At 38.8% G+C, this 18823-nt stretch overlaps 1 protein-coding gene across 1 annotated transcript; it reads left to right on the top strand.

Annotated features, from left to right (window-relative positions):
* The first annotated feature begins 337 nt into the window (after nucleotides 1-337).
* On the top strand, nucleotides 338-18809 carry LOC124132152 (protein CNPPD1-like). Its single transcript, XM_046495875.2, has 8 exons — nucleotides 338-523; nucleotides 5040-5139; nucleotides 6874-6955; nucleotides 10686-10806; nucleotides 13361-13489; nucleotides 15948-16009; nucleotides 16488-16605; nucleotides 17460-18809. Exons 1-8 carry the CDS (start codon nucleotides 461-463, stop codon nucleotides 18294-18296), a joined length of 1512 nt encoding a protein of 503 aa, XP_046351831.2. The 5' UTR covers nucleotides 338-460; the 3' UTR covers nucleotides 18297-18809.
* The last annotated feature ends 14 nt before the right edge of the window (nucleotides 18810-18823 follow it).

Here is an 18823-nt window from a genome sequence, read left to right as displayed (position 1 = left end):
AGCCCTTAACTACAATAAAACTTATTTCTCTTCTACATACAGATTTGAACTTCATACTGTTTACCCTTTTCAAAATAATTTATCTCAAAGAACAGTTTGAGTCGATCTAGTCAGTACAATGTATAAACATATAATTCGAATGTTTAATAACCAACTGACCTCATGAGAATAAAGTTAAACCATAGTGATTAGATATTTTAGATAAACATAGCAAATGGAATAATATCAAGCTGTATGTGTCTATATGTCCATCGGGGAATTTGTGTCCAATCCGTACGCCTTCGATCGAAAAACAGCTCAAGCTCACGATGACCGTATTTCACAAGGAGCAGGGTTCCCTTTCACCGCTGTGGTGGCCAACGTGAAATGTGAAATTCTTCCCAGGTTGTGTCATTTTGCCTTGAAATAATTCGTCATCGCCAGAAACAGGGGAGGACTCGGGTACCTAAAGAGACACAACATGTTTAATCGCTGGTCGCCAGGTTTGAGGGCTGACCAGGCGCGGTCAAGAAAAAGATTAGAGGTATGAAAAGAGCAGTAAGAAGTGCCTAGATTTCTCTCGTTACCTGGGGCTGAGCAGCCAAGCGCGCGATGTTGAATATTCTTGTGAAACCAGGAAAAGAAACTCTTTGTGACAGATCTACGTCATTGTTGTTGACAGTAGTACTTATATATTACGATATGACTTCATTTAGTCCGTCCTATTCTATGAAACTTGCGGCAGTCAAGTCTTGACCAGACGACCGCCAAATATGGCAATATTGTCTCCCTGGTGAGCACGGTTTGGGACAGGGATCAAGGCACTGAAACAATTCGACAAGCTAACGGTTGTTCTTTTGAGAAAGAAAGCTTTCGATGCTCGAGACATTAAACTTTAAAGAATTGATTTCGGATGTTTTAGATCAACAATCATAATATTAGGGAAGCACTAATTTCCATTCCTGTCAACAATAGAATTATGGAATATTGTTCAGAATCAGGTATATATTTTTCAGTTCCTAGGTAGTGACATTCATAACAGTGTTATCTGAGTAAACATGACAGTGATGATGTGAAGACATTCTAAGTTGGATACAGTTATGGTTATTTAATCAAGACAATGAAAAGATAATGACATTGGGTTATAGCTAAATCGGCACCTCAGCAAAACGGCACCGTTTGGCAAAAACAGCACCTCGCTTAAAGCAAAAACGGCTACTATTGCCTGGCGGAAACGGCACCTTATTTATTTCTTTACCTTCGTACATGAAATTAAATTCACATGGTCATTTGCAAACACAAATAATTGTGAAATGTTAAAACAAGTGTACATTAGAAACTAGCCTCTGCTCCAATTTACTCGCTGACTCTGATTGGGGGCGCGACTAAACTTATTGTAAAAACATTGCATACTTTGAAGTTTTAATCACCTTTCCTCAAATTGACTCAATGTCAAGCTGAAACTGAGTCCCATGGAAATGTCAAGAAATTGGACTACAACTGCTATATATTTAGTATTTATTTTAGTAAGCAGGAAATATAAAGTTATTTTATAGATATTTCATATATATCTCCCCTTTCTGCCGGCAGCCAACATCACAAAAATGTTTCTGGATAACAGACCGTGTCCCCGCCCAAGAAAGACATATTACAGCAACCAAATAAAGCATGTAAATAAAGCATATACAGTCAAGTCTCATTAATCCGACACTCGTTAATCTGACACTCGGCTTTATCCCACACAAATGATGGGAACCGATTGATTCAGTGCTATTTAGTCCCGTTAATCCAACAGTCTCGCACTCCGACTCCGACACACCTAATTTGCAACAAATTACCGAAATCACTCATTAATGAGTCTTGTTAATCCGACACAGTGGTCAGCGTACTCCGTGGTCATCTGCCTGCGAGTACACAACCCCATGTTTTGACACGCACTGGCTGCAGAGATTATTAACAGGAAAAGCTTTTCAAACCTGTATGTACAAAGCTATACAAATGTAGTTTACAAATTGAAGCCAGATAAATGTGCATGAAGCCAGTTTAAAATACGAACAGGTATATAAAACATGGTGGACTCACCATGGTCGACTGGTATATAAACAAGAAAGCATGGATAACTTTATTAATATTCAAAGCCTGGCTACTGATCTTGGATCGGCAAATGCGATTGGAGCGATGCCACGTGGTATTGCTGTTGGACAACGCCCCATCCCATGCTACTGTCGACACAACTAATGTGAAATGTCACTTTTTGCCACCAAACACCACATCGCACATTCAGCCACTAGATGCCGGGATCATAAAGAATTTCAAGCTTTATTATAAGAAACAGCATATGAAATTACACCTCGACAATGTTGATGCTGAAGAACCACAAGTCCTAGACGTCAAGCGAGCAGGGGACTTTGAGAAATGTGCCTTCAAAATGTTAGAAACAGAAAACACTGACAGACTATTTTAAGTAGATGAAGCAAGTTGCTAAGACAGTAGCACTTGCATTTACACGAGGAAACGTGTGTCGTTGATGTGATAATTTCATTGAGTAATGTCTCTGTTGTTATGTATAAATGGGAAAATTATTATTATTTCTGCAATGTCATCAATTATAAATTAAGGAATGAATGAATAAACAACATAACAATATAAATATTTCATTTTTAATGATTTTATTACAAGGTACACACGGTTATTATCTATCGTTAAGACAGCCGATTTTCGATCACAAATCACTTAATTTCGTTAATCCGACATACTTGTTAATCTGACACAATCATGTGCAACCAACGATGTCGGATTAACGAGACTTGACTGTATACTACATAAATTGTTATTAAAAATAGAGGTGGTGTTTTCGCTCGAGAAATCAGTGACGTTTTCCTGAGTTGCCATTTTAGCCTGCACCCATGACCTTTTACTGATTAGTGATGAAGGTAAAGCTGGGATGGATATACCTGGGTCGAGTGGGTCCTGAGTAGTACCCTAGTGCCCACAGGACTACCTAGAGCATTGGTTAGTCCTGTGATATATTGTATATTCTATCATGACAGTGAAGAATGCTTGATTTTGATTGGCTAAAAAGAGGTTTCCTTTTTTTTACAGAAACCTCTTTCAAATATATTATGCCTTTTCACACTAAAAACAAGCGTTTGAATACATTGATAGCCTACATATCGTTCATAAAAGATGGCCACCGATCACCAATAAGAACTGTATACTGTATTGATATATCCTTTATTTGGAAACACAAACCAGATCTCTCATAGACGCGGGGTCAACGTCTTTTGCAAAATTAATAGGCGTCCGAGCGTCTAACAGAGGAAATATGATATGTTTCATATCAGATGTTTTTGGTGACAATATGACGTTCTAGGCTGTAATGCTAATCATCCTTCGATGATGCGATTACAACAAAGCTTTTGCATACAAATGATCACTGTCATGAAACTGTAAGGGACATGCTCAGTGGTTAACGGGTAATTTCCTCTTTGATAGAAACTAATGAAAAAAAAATATAACATAAAAAAGTATTCATGGTAACAATTTGTTTATGATCCTTTTTATGATCGATATTCATTGCCATCTCTGTCAGCCACCAATGTTAAGATCTGGCAGGAGGGGATTTGAAAGTCTGCCAGAAAACACTCCTCCCTGCAAAAGGTCACGAAAACTCACAAAGAAATGTTCCAACATCGCTGAAAAGATACCTCTTATTTTAATTTGGAACCAAGTGCTTTACACAAAGCAAGATGATAACCCTGATGTTGATATTAATGACTTTAACCTAGGCATGAGCCTGGTACAACGTGATTGCCAATGGAACTGGAGTATGACTATACATCCATTTATTTACGCTGCAGACGAGCCAGCGTTTTATCTTCAGGGATTGGATTCATGTGAAAGAAATCTGACAGTTGTGGCCCTGACACAGTGGTTCATGGATGTTTTACTTAATTGTATGTGCCCTGAAATTAATGTCATCAAGTTTGATGTAAAGCTGTTGTGATCAAGTCATATTCCTGTGCTGTGACTTTAGTGATGTTGGGTCATTTCTTTGTGAGTTTCCGTGACATTTTGCATAATGTTATTTGACTACATCGAATTTCAAAACACAAAAGGTTTATCTCCTAAATGACAACAAGAAAAAGAACATTTCATCCATGGTTACGTTAACATTGCTAATAAGTTGCATACAGTCTTTTCTTTCTGACTATACACACATTCCTCCTGACTTTTATATGTCGAAATAAAAACATTGGTTGTCAACTTCAGTTTGGGCATGATAAGAGCATGTTTCTGATTACCTTTTGCCTGGGCTCTGCTAAGACAATTCCCAATCAAATCAGACATTTTGTACCCAAGACAATTTGTTCCTTTTGGGTTGGGTAAAAGGGGGTTGAGTACCGTGATATTAAATTTGTCTCTTCTCAGCACCGATTGACCAGTGACTGAGCGGGACAAAACAGTCCAAGATTGCGACGGTCACTCTACAGCGATGCATATTTTCTGTCTGGTCGATATTGTTGATACTTTCTTTCTACCACCAAGTTTCTGGTGCCGCAAGCCAATTTAGCAAATTGTTGTTTAGATATTTTGTTCATATTTCAAAGCATACTTTATTCATGTGTAGTGGAATCAAAACAGTTGATAATCAGATCTAATTTGATAGAAAATTTGACGCTTCACTATTTAATGCTGTAGAGCCTAATTAACCTATATAGTCAAAGCTTCAGGGGATGGTCTAGTGAGATTGATTTGAGACACATAGATTATTGCTGATATATAGTCTTAAGTTTTCTGAATGATACAGTGTACAGGTGAATTTCTGTAAACAAATTATGTTCTTAATGTCAAATCATAACAACCACTATGAATTTTTAAATATTTTATACTTGAAGTAGAAGAAAAGAAGTTAAAGTTAATTTAGTACAAAACTTTCTTGTGGCCCTGGTGTGTATATCCGACAGAGGGGACATGACTGTTGGATCTGTTGTAGAAGATTTTGAAATACTGACACTAATTACTTTTGTCATTGATTCTGTTGATTTCATCCTTTGCAGGAGGAAGGCCTACATGAGCAGCTGGAGGAGAGATTTCGGAAGACACTTTACTATGGAGAACTACCAGATGATGACGACTGCCCCTCTCTGCCTCTGACAAGTAAGAGAGTTACAATGACTACTCAAATCACTTCTTTGAGATGCTGTAGCTGCCCAATAATGAAATATGTTTAATTCCGCTAAGAGCAGAATTCCAGCTAGGTGACAGCGGCCTGTAAATAATCAAGCCTGGACCAGACAATCTCGTGATTGATATTAGCTATGATCCACTCTGTCAGGGTGTGATGTCACAGAATCAACCAATGATTGTCACCACCTGATCCACCTGGTTGCCTAGCATGCTGCTGGAGACCAATTCTAACCCGATAATGATGACTGCTTATAACAAGTTAATTAGTTACAATAAATACTGAAACTGCTTCTGTGGAGTCCTGCAGGTGACTACATTCTAGTGATGCTTTGCTCTCATGCCTGTCCTTGTGGTACACATTCTCCACAAATTTCTTTCTTCGACTGTTATTGTTGAATATGTAAATTAGACTGACAAATGTTTAGAAGTGGACAGGATTTATGATGTAGGGTCGGTTCCCGTTGGCATCAGGGTTCCCATCATCCTATTCTGAGCCATAACATAAAAAAACATTCTATTTTTTTTTTAAAAGAAACTTGGGATATGCATTGCTCATCCGCTTAACTGGTGTCTTTTTCTATTTAATTTTTGTTCTAAATGTTTGCCATCTTGGAAAAAATTCTTTTTTATCTTACGTTTCCATTGAAACTCTCAAACTAACAAATATATTTTCTTGAATCTATACATGTGTCATGAACCAAATGCTCTACTATTGTCTTTTCAGTTTTTAATTTTTTTAATTTTTTGTGTTTCAATGGAAACAATTTGGAAATTCTTAAAGAGTCTTTCTACTAAGCATAAAGCTCCTAAACTGGGTTTCACCTACCTGCACAATACAATCTGTCATCCAAACTGCTGTTACAAGTTCAGTAGTCTAATCTGGCATAAAGAGTCAGCATGGCATCAACTGTAATGCTGCTTCATTAATGCATTAATCAGAATGTTGTACTTGTATTTCTTTGCTATTAATCTTTTTCGTATATATGGAAACATATTTATAGTAACAACTTGAAGAAATGTATAAAAAAGGAGGGGGAGTCATCTGTTATCAGTAAAAACACACTCAGTTCGTAACAGTACATACAGTATCAAGATTTTCAGAACTCATGTCCAACGATGACTTCAAATAAAACCTTTGCATCAATACGATACTTCTTTGCATGAGAAACCACACCATTACATTGTTGATATTTATACAATGTGTCGTGTCTCACTTTCTGAGTGACAACTACACAAGGAGGAATACTTGCATTCATGTGGGCTTTTCTTTTGTTAATTTCTGAATCGGGGTGGTAAAAAATTAGGCTGAATCGTTTCACAAAGCTGACATCTGATTGGCTCAAGAATTTCAATTAGATTGGGTGTTCAAAGTACTCTCAGGGTTCATGGGACCCAACCTACGGAATGTTGTCAGATCTTTACAAGGAGAGGATTACTCTGCCACAAAATCTTCCTAGCTGATACTCTGAGATTGTTAGGACTGTAATAGAAAAGTAATTTTTCCCTTGCCTAAACTGTGTCACATGGATTTTGACAAGTTTCCTCCCTGGGGAGTAAAATAATGTTGATCTTGTTTATTTGAAAATAAACTCCTAATTAGAAACATTTTTCTTTCACAGCGCTTTTTTCATAGAATAACTTTAAATTTTGGGAACCAGATGTTATTGTACAAATGAATTAGAATTGTGTGGTCTCTACTTTCAGACTTGGCTGTGGAGTTCTTCCAGGATGCGACCCCCCGTGGACTGGGCCAAGCAAACATGGCGACAGCTTCGACCCTGACAAGGTGAGTGGATTGCTGTAGATCAGTGTCATAACGTATTATTGAATTGGTTTATAGTACTGATGTTCAGATTATATATTACAATTCATGGTTAATTGTGCAGCGGACACCCAATTTCTGACTTTGTGCTTGGGTTCTGTCATATATTGGATGCCTTGTCCACATTGTCCTTGACGTTAGATATTATTGCTAAGGCTACTGGCACACTGACAAGATGAGGATGTCTTTTTGTCGGATGAAACCACGCCCTGCTACATACTCTGTCAATAGAAGATGCGCCCCAGGCCACACAGTATGGCAGTGAGGCCATTTTGCTAATTTGTTATGAAAGTGCTCAACCACATTGAACGCCAGGGTATGGTCATAAAATGCCAGTATTTTAACAACAACCCTTTTGACTTTCCAACATTGAAGACTAAAAATGGAGCCCTTTTCACTTGGGTCTTACTTTTAGCCTTAAAAACTGTAATGAATGCCTTCACTATACCTTAAATTTAAATTTAAGTGGCTTAAATTTTGGATGAACTATTAATCGTAATAAAAGCACTCATTGTACAATACAGCCAGTAAGACATTTCATCTAAGAAAGACTACTGTGTCCATCACGTGACAAGAAGCATTTGTCAGCAAAGCACGATCGGCAGTTACATCTTAGCGATCCTTGGAGCCTCCTGCTCTATCCACATCCCCACTGTTTCTGAACTCGCAGATATACTTCGGGGTTACCGCAAGTTTTTGTCCTGGAGTGGTGCTCAACAATCTTGTCTTCCCCTACAACCACTCACTACTGCTGGACTTATATCTCTTACTCACAGGACCAATTCTGCTGTCACTGGCTGCAGCTGTACCAGGCTACTGCTGCACGGATCAGTGAACTCCATACTCTCGACATCACTCAGATCATGTTTTGACCTGGGCGGCATGCAGAGGTACGCCTTGGCTTGATGTGGGATTTCATTGCCAAAGAAACAGTTGCCTGGAGAGTCATATCTCCCTTTGCCTAGTATGTGCGCAACAGCGAAAACTTCTCTTCATCCAGACCATCAAGGACAGCTGCAGGAATATATGTTAAGAATTCCTTCTCTTTTTAACTGAACTTCTACTAGTGCTTCCGACCTGCATGAAATGAGGGCGTTGTTGTCAATGATGACATTCCACCCAAACAGCTCCGTCAAGGAGATCATTGGGGAAGGGTTTTGGTAATGCCACAGAACCTTCGTCAACTTCAACTTCAGTTTTCTCTCACATGAAGATATGGACAGTCCACCAACTAGGTCCTTTCATTTTCGCCCACCAACTAGTCGCACCTCCACGTTGCCATTGACGAAGTGGGAATGGAGCGACTGTCATCAAGGAGGCCCATACCAGTACACATCCATGTTTAGTCCTTCTTTATACAAAATGATTGCCTTAACTCAGTACCAAGGGTACTTTGTATTGTGAGGCCGACCACGGGTCCTGATGTTTCAAATACCTCCAGTTGCCACATATTTATTATGGTGGTGACTTATTACGGCATGAATGAAGTTGGACACACCCATGGGTTGAAGACAAAGTGGCAGTGTAGTCTAATGTGTGCTGTGCTCTGACCTGACCACAATCGCAATAGGGGGGTTATGCAGTTGATCCAACCCACCGTCCTACTGTGGGATAATTGCATACTGTTATGGAGAGATGAGTTAAAACAATGAAGGAAATCAGAGTATCCCCCTTATATATGTACTTATCCTGACACAACAGGCCATGACTGCCTACCTGTCCATCCCTTGACAACCTGTCACATGTGTACAGGTGAAGATGCCGAGAAACACAGGGGCATGCTGGGAGGGAGGTGGTTGGAGGGTGTGTTCAGGTAATATTCTACATTGTTCTACACTGTTTATGATCAAAGCAAGAAGGAATTTTTCATACTCTTGTGTCAGGATAAGTATATTTTTAAGGGAATATTTTGATGCCCTATATATGGTTTCAGTGACACCTGTGTAACATCTACAGTTTTCCAATGTTTGGTTTTAGTGACCCCTGTATAATGTCTACAATGTTCCAATGTTTGGTTTCAGTGACCCCTGTATAATGTCTACAATGTTCCAATGTTTGGTTTCAGTGACACCTGTATAATGTCTACAATGTTCCAATGTTTTGTTTCAGTGACCCCTGTATAATGTCTACAATGTTCCAATGTTTGGTTTCAGTGACACCTGTATAATGTCTACAATGTTCCAATGTTTTTGTTTCAGTGACCCCTGTATAATGTCTACAATGTTCCCATGTTTGGTTTCAGTGACCCCTGTATAATGTCTACAACGTTCCAATGTTTGGTTTCAGTGACCCCTGTATAATGTCTACAACGTTCCAATGTTTGGTTTCAGTGACCCCTGTATAATGTCTACAATGTTCCCATGTTTGGTTTCATTGACACCTGTATAATGTCTACAATGTTCCAATGTTTGGTTTCAGTGACCCCTGTATAATGTCTACAATGTTCCAATATTTGGTTTCAGTGACCCCTGTATAATGTCTACAATGTTCCAATGTTTGGTTTCAGTGACCCCTGTATAATGTCTACAATGTTCCAATGTTTGGTTTCAGTGACACCTGTATAATGTCTACAATGTTCCCATGTTTGTTTCAGTGACCCCTGTATAATGTCTACAACGTTCCAATGTTTGGTTTCAGTGACCCCTGTATAATGTCTACAATGTTCCCATGTTTGGTTTCAGTGACACCTGTATAATGTCTACAATGTTCCAATGTTTGGTTTCAGTGACCCCTGTATAATGTCTACAATGTTCCCATGTTTGGTTTCAGTGACACCTGTATAATGTCTACCATGTTCCAATGTTTGGTTTCAGTGACCCCTGTATAATGTCTACAATGTTCCAATGTTTGGTTTCAGTGACACCTGTATAATGTCTACAATGTTCCAATGTTTGGTTTCAGTGACCCCTGTATAATGTCTACAATGTTCCAATGTTTGGTTTCAGTGACCCCTGTATAATGTCTACAATGTTCCAATGTTTGGTTTCAGTGACACCTGTATAATGTCTACAATGTTCCCATGTTTGGTTTCAGTGACCCCTGTATAATGTCTACAACGTTCCAATGTTTGGTTTCAGTGACCCCTGTATAATGTCTACAATGTTCCCATGTTTGGTTTCAGTGACACCTGTATAATGTCTACAATGTTCCAATGTTTGGTTTCAGTGACCCCTGTATAATGTCTACAATGTTCCCATGTTTGGTTTCAGTGACACCTGTATAATGTCTACCATGTTCCAATGTTTGGTTTCAGTGACCCCTGTATAATGTCTACAATGTTCCCATGTTTGGTTTCAGTGACCCCTGTATAATGTCTACCATGTTCCAATGTTTGGTTTCAGTGACACCTGTATAATGTCTACAATGTTCCAATGTTTGGTTTCAGTGACACCTGTATAATGTCTACAACGTTCCAATGTTTGGTTTCAGTGACACCTGTATAATGTCTACAATGTTCCAATGTTTGGTTTCAGTGACACCTGTATAATGTCTACAATGTTCCAATGTTTGGTTTCAGTGACACCTGTATAATGTCTACAATGTTCCCATGTTTGGTTTCAGTGACCCCTGTATAATGTCTACAATGTTCCAATGTTTTTGTTTCAGTGACCCCTGTATAATGTCTACAATGTTCCAATGTTTGGTTTCAGTGACACCTGTATAATGTCTACAATGTTCCAATGTTTGGTTTCAGTGACACCTGTGTGTCACCAGGCTCCCTGGTCACTAGTATGATCTATGCCACACGTTTGCGCCAAAGAAATCCTGACTATCTTCAGAAAATGTCTTCCTCTGATCTCTTCTTCATTTCGGTGGTAAGTCCTACTTTATCACAATTGTAACTAGATGTCATGAAAGTCTATTATATGTGGGGACACAAGTGGCCCAGTCGTCTAAGGCGCCACGATTCGCTGTGCAGAGTTGCGTCCCTTGGCCACGCCAGAAACCTATGATTGTTGGTTCGAATCCCGATTATGTTTCTAGGTTTGTCAGCACCATACCCGTGCTCGTGGGTTTCACTGAAGTGGTAAACGTCTGAGACCTGCATCACTTCGGGCTTTCCTCCCACATTAAGCTGACACGCCTTGATATAACTGGAATACAGTTAAAAGAGGCGTTAAACCCAACTCACTCACTCACTATTATATGTGATTTCAAATAATACTTTATATTTACTCGCAACTAACTTGTGACTTGATTTTAATCTGTTATTAATCAATTACTCTCAACTGATGCAAGGATTGACTGTTATGTGTAGATAATTGTTACGATTGTTTGTTGCGAAAAATGCTATTTGATCTGAATTTGTTTTGGTATTCAAAATGTTCAGTCTTTCATTTGATATGTATGCACATACAAGTAAGTAATCCGAAACACAGTCACCTCCAATATGTAACCAATGAAAGATTTTTTTATTGAGATTCTTAAATGATCCAATTGGTTGGCCTAGTGGTTAATGCATTTGCTCATCATGCTGAAGGCCCAGGTTCAATTCATTACGTAGGTAAAATATGTAAGCCTAATTTTGGTGTCCCACACAATATTGCTGAAATTTTGCTAAAAGTTGCATAAAAACATACTGAATCACTAGATCAGTAATATTTTGACAGCGGCTGTCATTGATTTGAACCCATTTTATCGTCTGAAATATTTCCATAGGGCCACAACAGCCTATTTACTTCATTCTGAAGGGCGAGATTCTTAAATTATGATATTCTCTTTTAACAACTTCTGGAAAATATTGTTAAAAATTCACAACTGATTATTAAGGGTCTGTGGTATGACTGATATATCGGTAATTTGAGGATCACTTTTTATCCCAATATCAAATTTTAATATCAGTATAGTTCAAATAGCAATTTCTATCACGTGTATAATGTTATACACTTGCCAAATTCCTGGAGCGTGCATCTGTGACTGTTTGTTGAATGAGTAAACATTATGTTGTACCAGCATCTTCTTTTGTTCCTTTATGAACTTCAATTCATCCACTGGTGTTTCAAATTGCATGTGAATTCAAGAATTATATAATGTTTCGTGATGCATATTTCAATATGGCCTTGTGTATCGTAAAATTTTGTAGTACACTTTGAGCCACCAATACCCATCCCTACAGTGATTCTGATTGATGCCTAGTTGGTTGGGGTAGCCTAGTGGTGTAAGCCTTGGCTCATCATGTTGAGGACTGGTTTGATTCCCTGTGTGTAGACAATGTATGAAGCTTGTTCTTGATATCCTGACATTGCTAGTGTATTGCTGAAGGATGTGTAAAACCACACACACTTTCCCTCATCCTAATACGGTGTTTGAAATCAATATAAGACCTCTAGTCTGAGACTAGTGATATTCGTCTGCTCATCCAAAGCCCAAGTGTAGTAAAATTCTGTTCGGTTTAGTAAGATCAGCTTATTAATGCCATATGATAACAGTAAAATTTGCTGAAAAAGATGCTGAGAGCCAAGTTCAGGCTAGTGGACTCAAAGGGTTTTGGCACAGACTAGTCACATTCCTTTGTGGACCACCACTTTTACTATTAGGTAGACACGGCAACACATCTTCCCAAGGCAAGGGAGTTTACTGACTGTAAAAGTCCAATTTCCATCTTTGCCAAATTAGGCTGGAATTTCTCGGCTTGATTGTAGCGCCCGCCACCAGTGGCTGTTACGGGTTATGTCTCTTTTATGTCCCTCCTATTGACCAATCAGATTCCACCCCTCATTTCACTTGCATTTACTTCAAACAAGATGGCGGGTTCAAGTCAAGACGATCAGGTTGATAGTCAAGATCAATATTGTAATAAAATGGGTCTTACTTCGTAAAGGGCATCAAATCATGTCAGCACCTTGATAAGAAACATGACAGGATTTGTAAAATATCTGTTGATGTTGAGTTGGCGGTACAGATGCTTTACAAATCCGACAATTGACTGAAATCTGCACGGCAGTTGCCGATCGTGATGTTGATTTCATTTTGCGATTTTGATTGGACTATGCACAGACTAGTTAGTCCAGCCACAATATAACTCTGTTACTATTCTAGCCTTGTTCGGAAACAGTGGAAACTGGGTGTTGTTAGTCAGTTAACTCCCTTGCCTCGGGAAGATAATGGCAACTCAGTAGCAGATCATTTTGTGGACCAGTGTAAAATAGACTTAGTGTTTCCATTCCATGTGGTTAATGGATCTCTTTATCCTTGTAATACACTAACATTTTAAAAGTATTGGTGTCCCTTGATTCAAATACACCAAAATAAATCCCCAGGACCCCTGTAATTTCTTACACTGATGTTACTCCATATTTGTCCAGAATATCACCACTGATAAACATGTTGAAGAGTAGGCTGGTTGTCACCATGTACTTCCTGTTGCAGATGATGGCCTCTAAGTACATGTATGATGAAGGCGTGGATGAAGAGGTCTTCAACGATGAGTGGGCAGAAGCGGCTAACATGGAACTTGATGAAGTCAATCAAATGGAGCGAGACTTCCTCTCGGCAATGGTAAGAAAAAACTATAAGGTTTTTTGTTGGTTTGGTATGAGGCGAAATAATAGGACATTATTTATAAAGGATGTGTTGAGTAAACAAACTGACAATCTCAGTGCCTTGTGTTTTGTGGAAGAGTGAAATATCTCAATACAAGAACAACAGTATGAACAGGGTGGCAGTGTTCATTCAGACTGACAAAAAGGAGTGGACCTTTGGGTCAACTAGTGACAAAAACATGGGGGGACATTTTCAAAAGGAAAGGTGGGGGGTGGGGGCATTTTGAAATGACTTGGTGATCCTTACTCTCAGCATGGCGTGTTAAGTATTACGATTTATCCAATGACATCAGAGTTGTCAGTGGCTTGCTTTTTCTCATGAAATATGGCTTGCTGATCTCCAATTTTATGAATGGGAGAGACTGTACAAAACACAGGATTTTCTAAATTTTTCCATACTTTAGTTGGGTATATTAACTCAATTGTGTTTTCAAACCACCACTAAGTTGTTGATTTTTCAACATTCATAGGATAGCAATCTTTGCCCATGTTGGCGTAAGCCAATTGTATGATCAGTTATACATGCCAAGAGCCAGTCAGATGGCCTGTGTTACATGGAGATACTGCAACAATGCTCCTTCAAGCTTTTTTTTATTACCTGTACTCTAATAAGAGAGTGTTATGAAGGTTTCACGATATGTTTCAAACTGCTCACTTTGTATAAGCATCAACAAGTGAGGCCTGTTAATGTCATAAGATATTCCATTCTGATATATGTATGTGGTGTTCTTTTGTATTGAAAACTATGTGCCCAACTGCCACATGTTGTCCATGATTCTTTTGTCATTATTGAAAAATATGAGGCAATGCCATGCTGCTGATGTCAAGGATGAGGTAGCAGACTCTACCTACATTCTAGGTATATTGCTCAGATGTTGTAACATTATCAATTTGTGATGTCAGGAACAATGGATGATGTAAGATGTTGTTGAGCAATGTGACATCTTATAGCTTCAACTGAGCACATCAGCATTGAGAGTAGCCCAAACTGTGCAGGTATTGGACAATTCTTATGCTCATTCTCTCCACCCATGACATTCGGCACCAACCCTTAAATTTGTGATCAATATTCGTCATTATCAATCGATCAATATTCGATATATCCTTAACAGTGTTAGGCTATGTGAAGTTCATGGTCATGTTTTACAAGTGCATTTCCATTTGGGATACTGTAGTACTGTGTGCGTACCTTTGTCTTCATGACTCAATAACTCATGGCTTGCTTGACTTTCACTTATCAGGCTTAATGTAGAGATATGTACACCTATTTTCAAGCAGGGATAATTCTAGGATGGGGCTTTGTGCTTTTAGACCCTAAATTCGAAAAAAGGCCCATATTTTCAAATACAATGGGGCATTTTAACATTGCGCAGTATGGGCAAGTGTGGGTGTACCCCTGGAATATTTGAAATTGTCACATGTCGGAAAATTCCTACAGTGAACCCTACCCACGTGTTTTGGGTTTATAATCCAATCAATGTTCACTCATTGTCTGTGTCACAGTTTTACCGGAGCATACATTTATGGAAACCTGTTTCTGTATAAACAGACATAGCTAATTGCTTTCTATGTGCATGGGGGAATCTGGTATACCTGCCAGGGTGTGCAAAGTTATCTAAACTATATATGTTTATCAAAACGTGCAACGTTTCTGATGCTTGAGCAGTAGAAAAGTATGAATAAATTGAATTCCATCTCTCTGACCTACAAGTGATCGCAAGCTCATAACAGCGATACCCATGATCCCCGCACGGTGGCCTAGCTTTGGTTACTGGTGGCCTATAGCCAGTGTTTTTAAACTGTATGAATGATATTGTTATGTATGTTTGGTAAAATGCATTAATGACTCACTTGTGAAAATATCCACTTGGTCTCGTCGCTATATGGCTGAAATAATGCCGATGCGACACTAAATTTTAACTCACTCAGTCACTCACTCATTACAGCGATAAACTGAAGCCTACTGTTTAAGGTGAAGCCAAGGTGACATGCGCCTGACATAGTTTGTTAGCTACCTGTTCACTGATTAATCAATTGTACTAATAGTGTCTTTTCTTCTGTAATTATTTGTTTCACTAGTTATCTATGTGAGTTATTTCATACCCAAGAGAACCCTTTTAGCACAAGACATATTGTATGTCATGTGCACTCAATCCACAGATGCAACTTCGCAGGAGTTTCTAGCCCGTGTCAGTAATTGTAAAGGTGTCCTAAGCAATCTGTGTCCCTTTCCTTCAGATCCGGAGCTTCAGTGTGAACAGATGATCAATAAGAGCCATGATTACTGATCAGTAAACAATTATCAATGGCAACAGTTGCTTTCAGAATAAAGTGGTTTATAATGTGATCCATATTGACTCCTATTAGGCCATCACCTTGTTTTCCTTTCTTAACAACTTCATCTTTTCTTGTAGGACTGGCAACTGTTCGTCTCACAGTCCGAATTCCTCAAATCTGTTCAGGACATTGAAAGAAGGTAAATTTCAACATCATCCAACTGTATTGTATATATCGTCAAGCAATTATTATATTCATCTCTAGGCAGTGTGCATATATGGAAGAAGGCCCAGTATGATACCCAGTTTGTGTTGTACCAGTAATAGTAAACAACATGAAGCTATTGTTTATGCAGTAACCATTTGGTGCTTATTAATGTACTCATGTGTGTGCTGGACAAACACATGGATAATGGCTTCCACATGGACTTTCTTATTTCCCATTTTGAATATGGATGAAGAATTAACATTAAAACTCCAAAGGACACATGTTATGAGAGCCTTCTGACACATTTGAAAATGATATATTTCGATGCCTGCATTCCTCAGCAAATGTATGGATATTTGAGGCAGGGTTACTGGTGAAGGGGAGGTAACTTCTCTAACTTGCCTCCCTTTATGTGCACTGCTGTTGATGTTGTTTCATCTTGAGCTGTATGCTGGATTGTGTGTTTTCAGAATTGCATGGACTCAAGGCTGTGATCGAGGATGGCTCTCTTATACTGATTTAGATGTTCTATTCCATGACAAACTTACCAGACATCTCTGGGAATACATAGCAAAAGAATGGCTTCTGGTAAGATATGCTTTGTTAGAAACCAAATCAGGAAAGTCTCAATTCAGTCAGCTTTAACAATATATATTTCATGCTAAAGCATCTGAGTATGAGATAAGTGAAAATCTGGCAACTGGAAAATCTTGATTTCTCTTAAAAAATTCTGATGCATTGTATAATTTCTTTTGAGTACAAATAAAATAGTACATTTGCATGCTAACTTTGGGTTTGGTTCCACATAATTTGAGTTATTTTTAAAATCAAATTTTTCATGTTTTGATGGAACCCATCCTGACCACCACCAGTGCTGTTTGTGATCAGGAGTTTGCGTGTCAGGAAAGGCTGAAAGGTTTTGAAGCCTGGGAATGTGTTTTAGAACAATTGTGAATTTAGGTTGGAGTGGTTGTGAAATTGAAAAAAGAAACAATTTTAATTTGGCCCACCTACCTATTATATTTCTTTAAGTAATGAAAAACAAGACTTTTATGAGGCCTAACAGTCATTGCAAAGTATGCTTTTCTTCACTGATCCCTTGGGTAAAATATTAAATGTCCAAGAATTCTCTCTAAGTTGTGTTACAATAAGTTACAAGGCAACAAATCAGATTTTATAATATTTATTCTAATATTCTCTGCAGATTTACATCCCTTAGCCATGCCATGATCTATTGATAGCTTTATATCTCAGAATCACTCCCATTTTGAAGTATCTTTTGTCAACAAGATACCAGTGCTTGTTGGTATCACCAGTGGGGCAAATGTTTCAGCTGCATGACCCCAGACTCTCCTCCCACAGTGAGCTGCCATGATATCGACGACTTATTTGAAAGTAGTGTTAACTGTTACTCACTCATCTCACTGTTTCTAAACTTGCAGGTGATCACTGTGAGCTCTGCTGCTTATGTGGCAAGCTTCCTGACCATGGTGGGATCCACTGCACTGGCCATACAACTCTCAACCACAATGGCCGGCTGTGCATTACACAGACCACCTATCATTGACCACCCTCACACTGATCGACCAAACATGTCACTGCCGGTCATCCCTGCTGGAAATGTGTTTGGTGAAGAACTGGACTCTGCTGAACCCGACCTTGAAGTATCCCATGTCCTGCCTACTCTAGGTGAAGGTCTTGATGCCAGTTTTGAACTGAGGTCCAATTACTCACAGCCTCCGAGAAATGAATCAAGCGAAGGCAGAGAGACAGGTGCTCATAATCTGCTGGAAAAGGTTCTACCTCAACTCTGGGCTGTGGTTGCCTTCAAAGACAAATTTGTTCAGTTGATGTGTGCATTCAGTGCTGGACTCAAGCAGAGGGGGGCAGAGAGTTTGCGGACGATCCCCAGAAAATGTGTGTCAAGCAGAGGAAACAAGCAGCATCTGAATTCTGACAACATTGCCAGCCCAACAGTCAACTTTGATGAAATGGAACGTCTCCGAATGCCGCCAAAGCTGAACCACCAATGCCATGCATGTCCTCATTGCCATGGAAACGACCAATCCCAAAACAAGAAATTCTGCCCTTTGGCTCATTTGACCAATGAAGATGATGCTAGTGCTATGGACTTGACCCGTCTGAAATCCGACCTTGATATTGAACCTTGGTGTTGCTATGGCAACCGTCCTCCAGATAGTCCAGATCTGAACTTAGAATTATTACAGTATCCCGACATCACTCGGGGATTTTCAACCGGTGTCCCTATTGCTGCCTAGTGCTAGTAAACATATTGGTCCCACATACTGGGTAAACAATGCTCTGTTAAGTAATCCTTATGTTTGATGTGTTGTTTGAGTCTAATGCAGTTTATGTTGGTACATTTGTTACACCAAATACTTTTGTGTTTTGTTTAGATTGTTAATTTGTTCAAAGCAGACAGTTCATTTCAAACTACTCAAGAAGAGTAGACTGTTTGGATGGCTTTTTAGTAGACTAAACAACAGCTTATGTCTTTTCTTTTCAGGGCAACTGATTTGTCTACTGAGTCTGCCTCATAATAATTTCTATATTTTCAAATGAGTACCTATAGCAGCATCTTGGAACACTCTGTGAAGCTGAAGATTCTGTAGATTTGTCATGAAAAAGGTGACCAAATTTATACTGTTACATTTGTAATTCACATTACACAGTTTTATTTTTTAAATTGCCAACTTTGTATCACCTTTTGTGTGAAACGAGTAAACATAAAATCAAATATCAGAATAAATCAGTACCTTGATTTCAAACATTATGTTTTTCAATG

This window comes from Haliotis rufescens, unplaced genomic scaffold, assembly GCF_023055435.1.
Source record: "Haliotis rufescens isolate VD_foot unplaced genomic scaffold, xgHalRufe1.0.p SCAF_4, whole genome shotgun sequence".
Classification (NCBI taxonomy): Eukaryota; Metazoa; Mollusca; class Gastropoda; order Lepetellida; family Haliotidae; genus Haliotis; species Haliotis rufescens.
The sequence above is the reverse complement of the archived record's forward strand: the minus strand, read 5'-3'. Positions and strand labels throughout refer to the sequence as shown.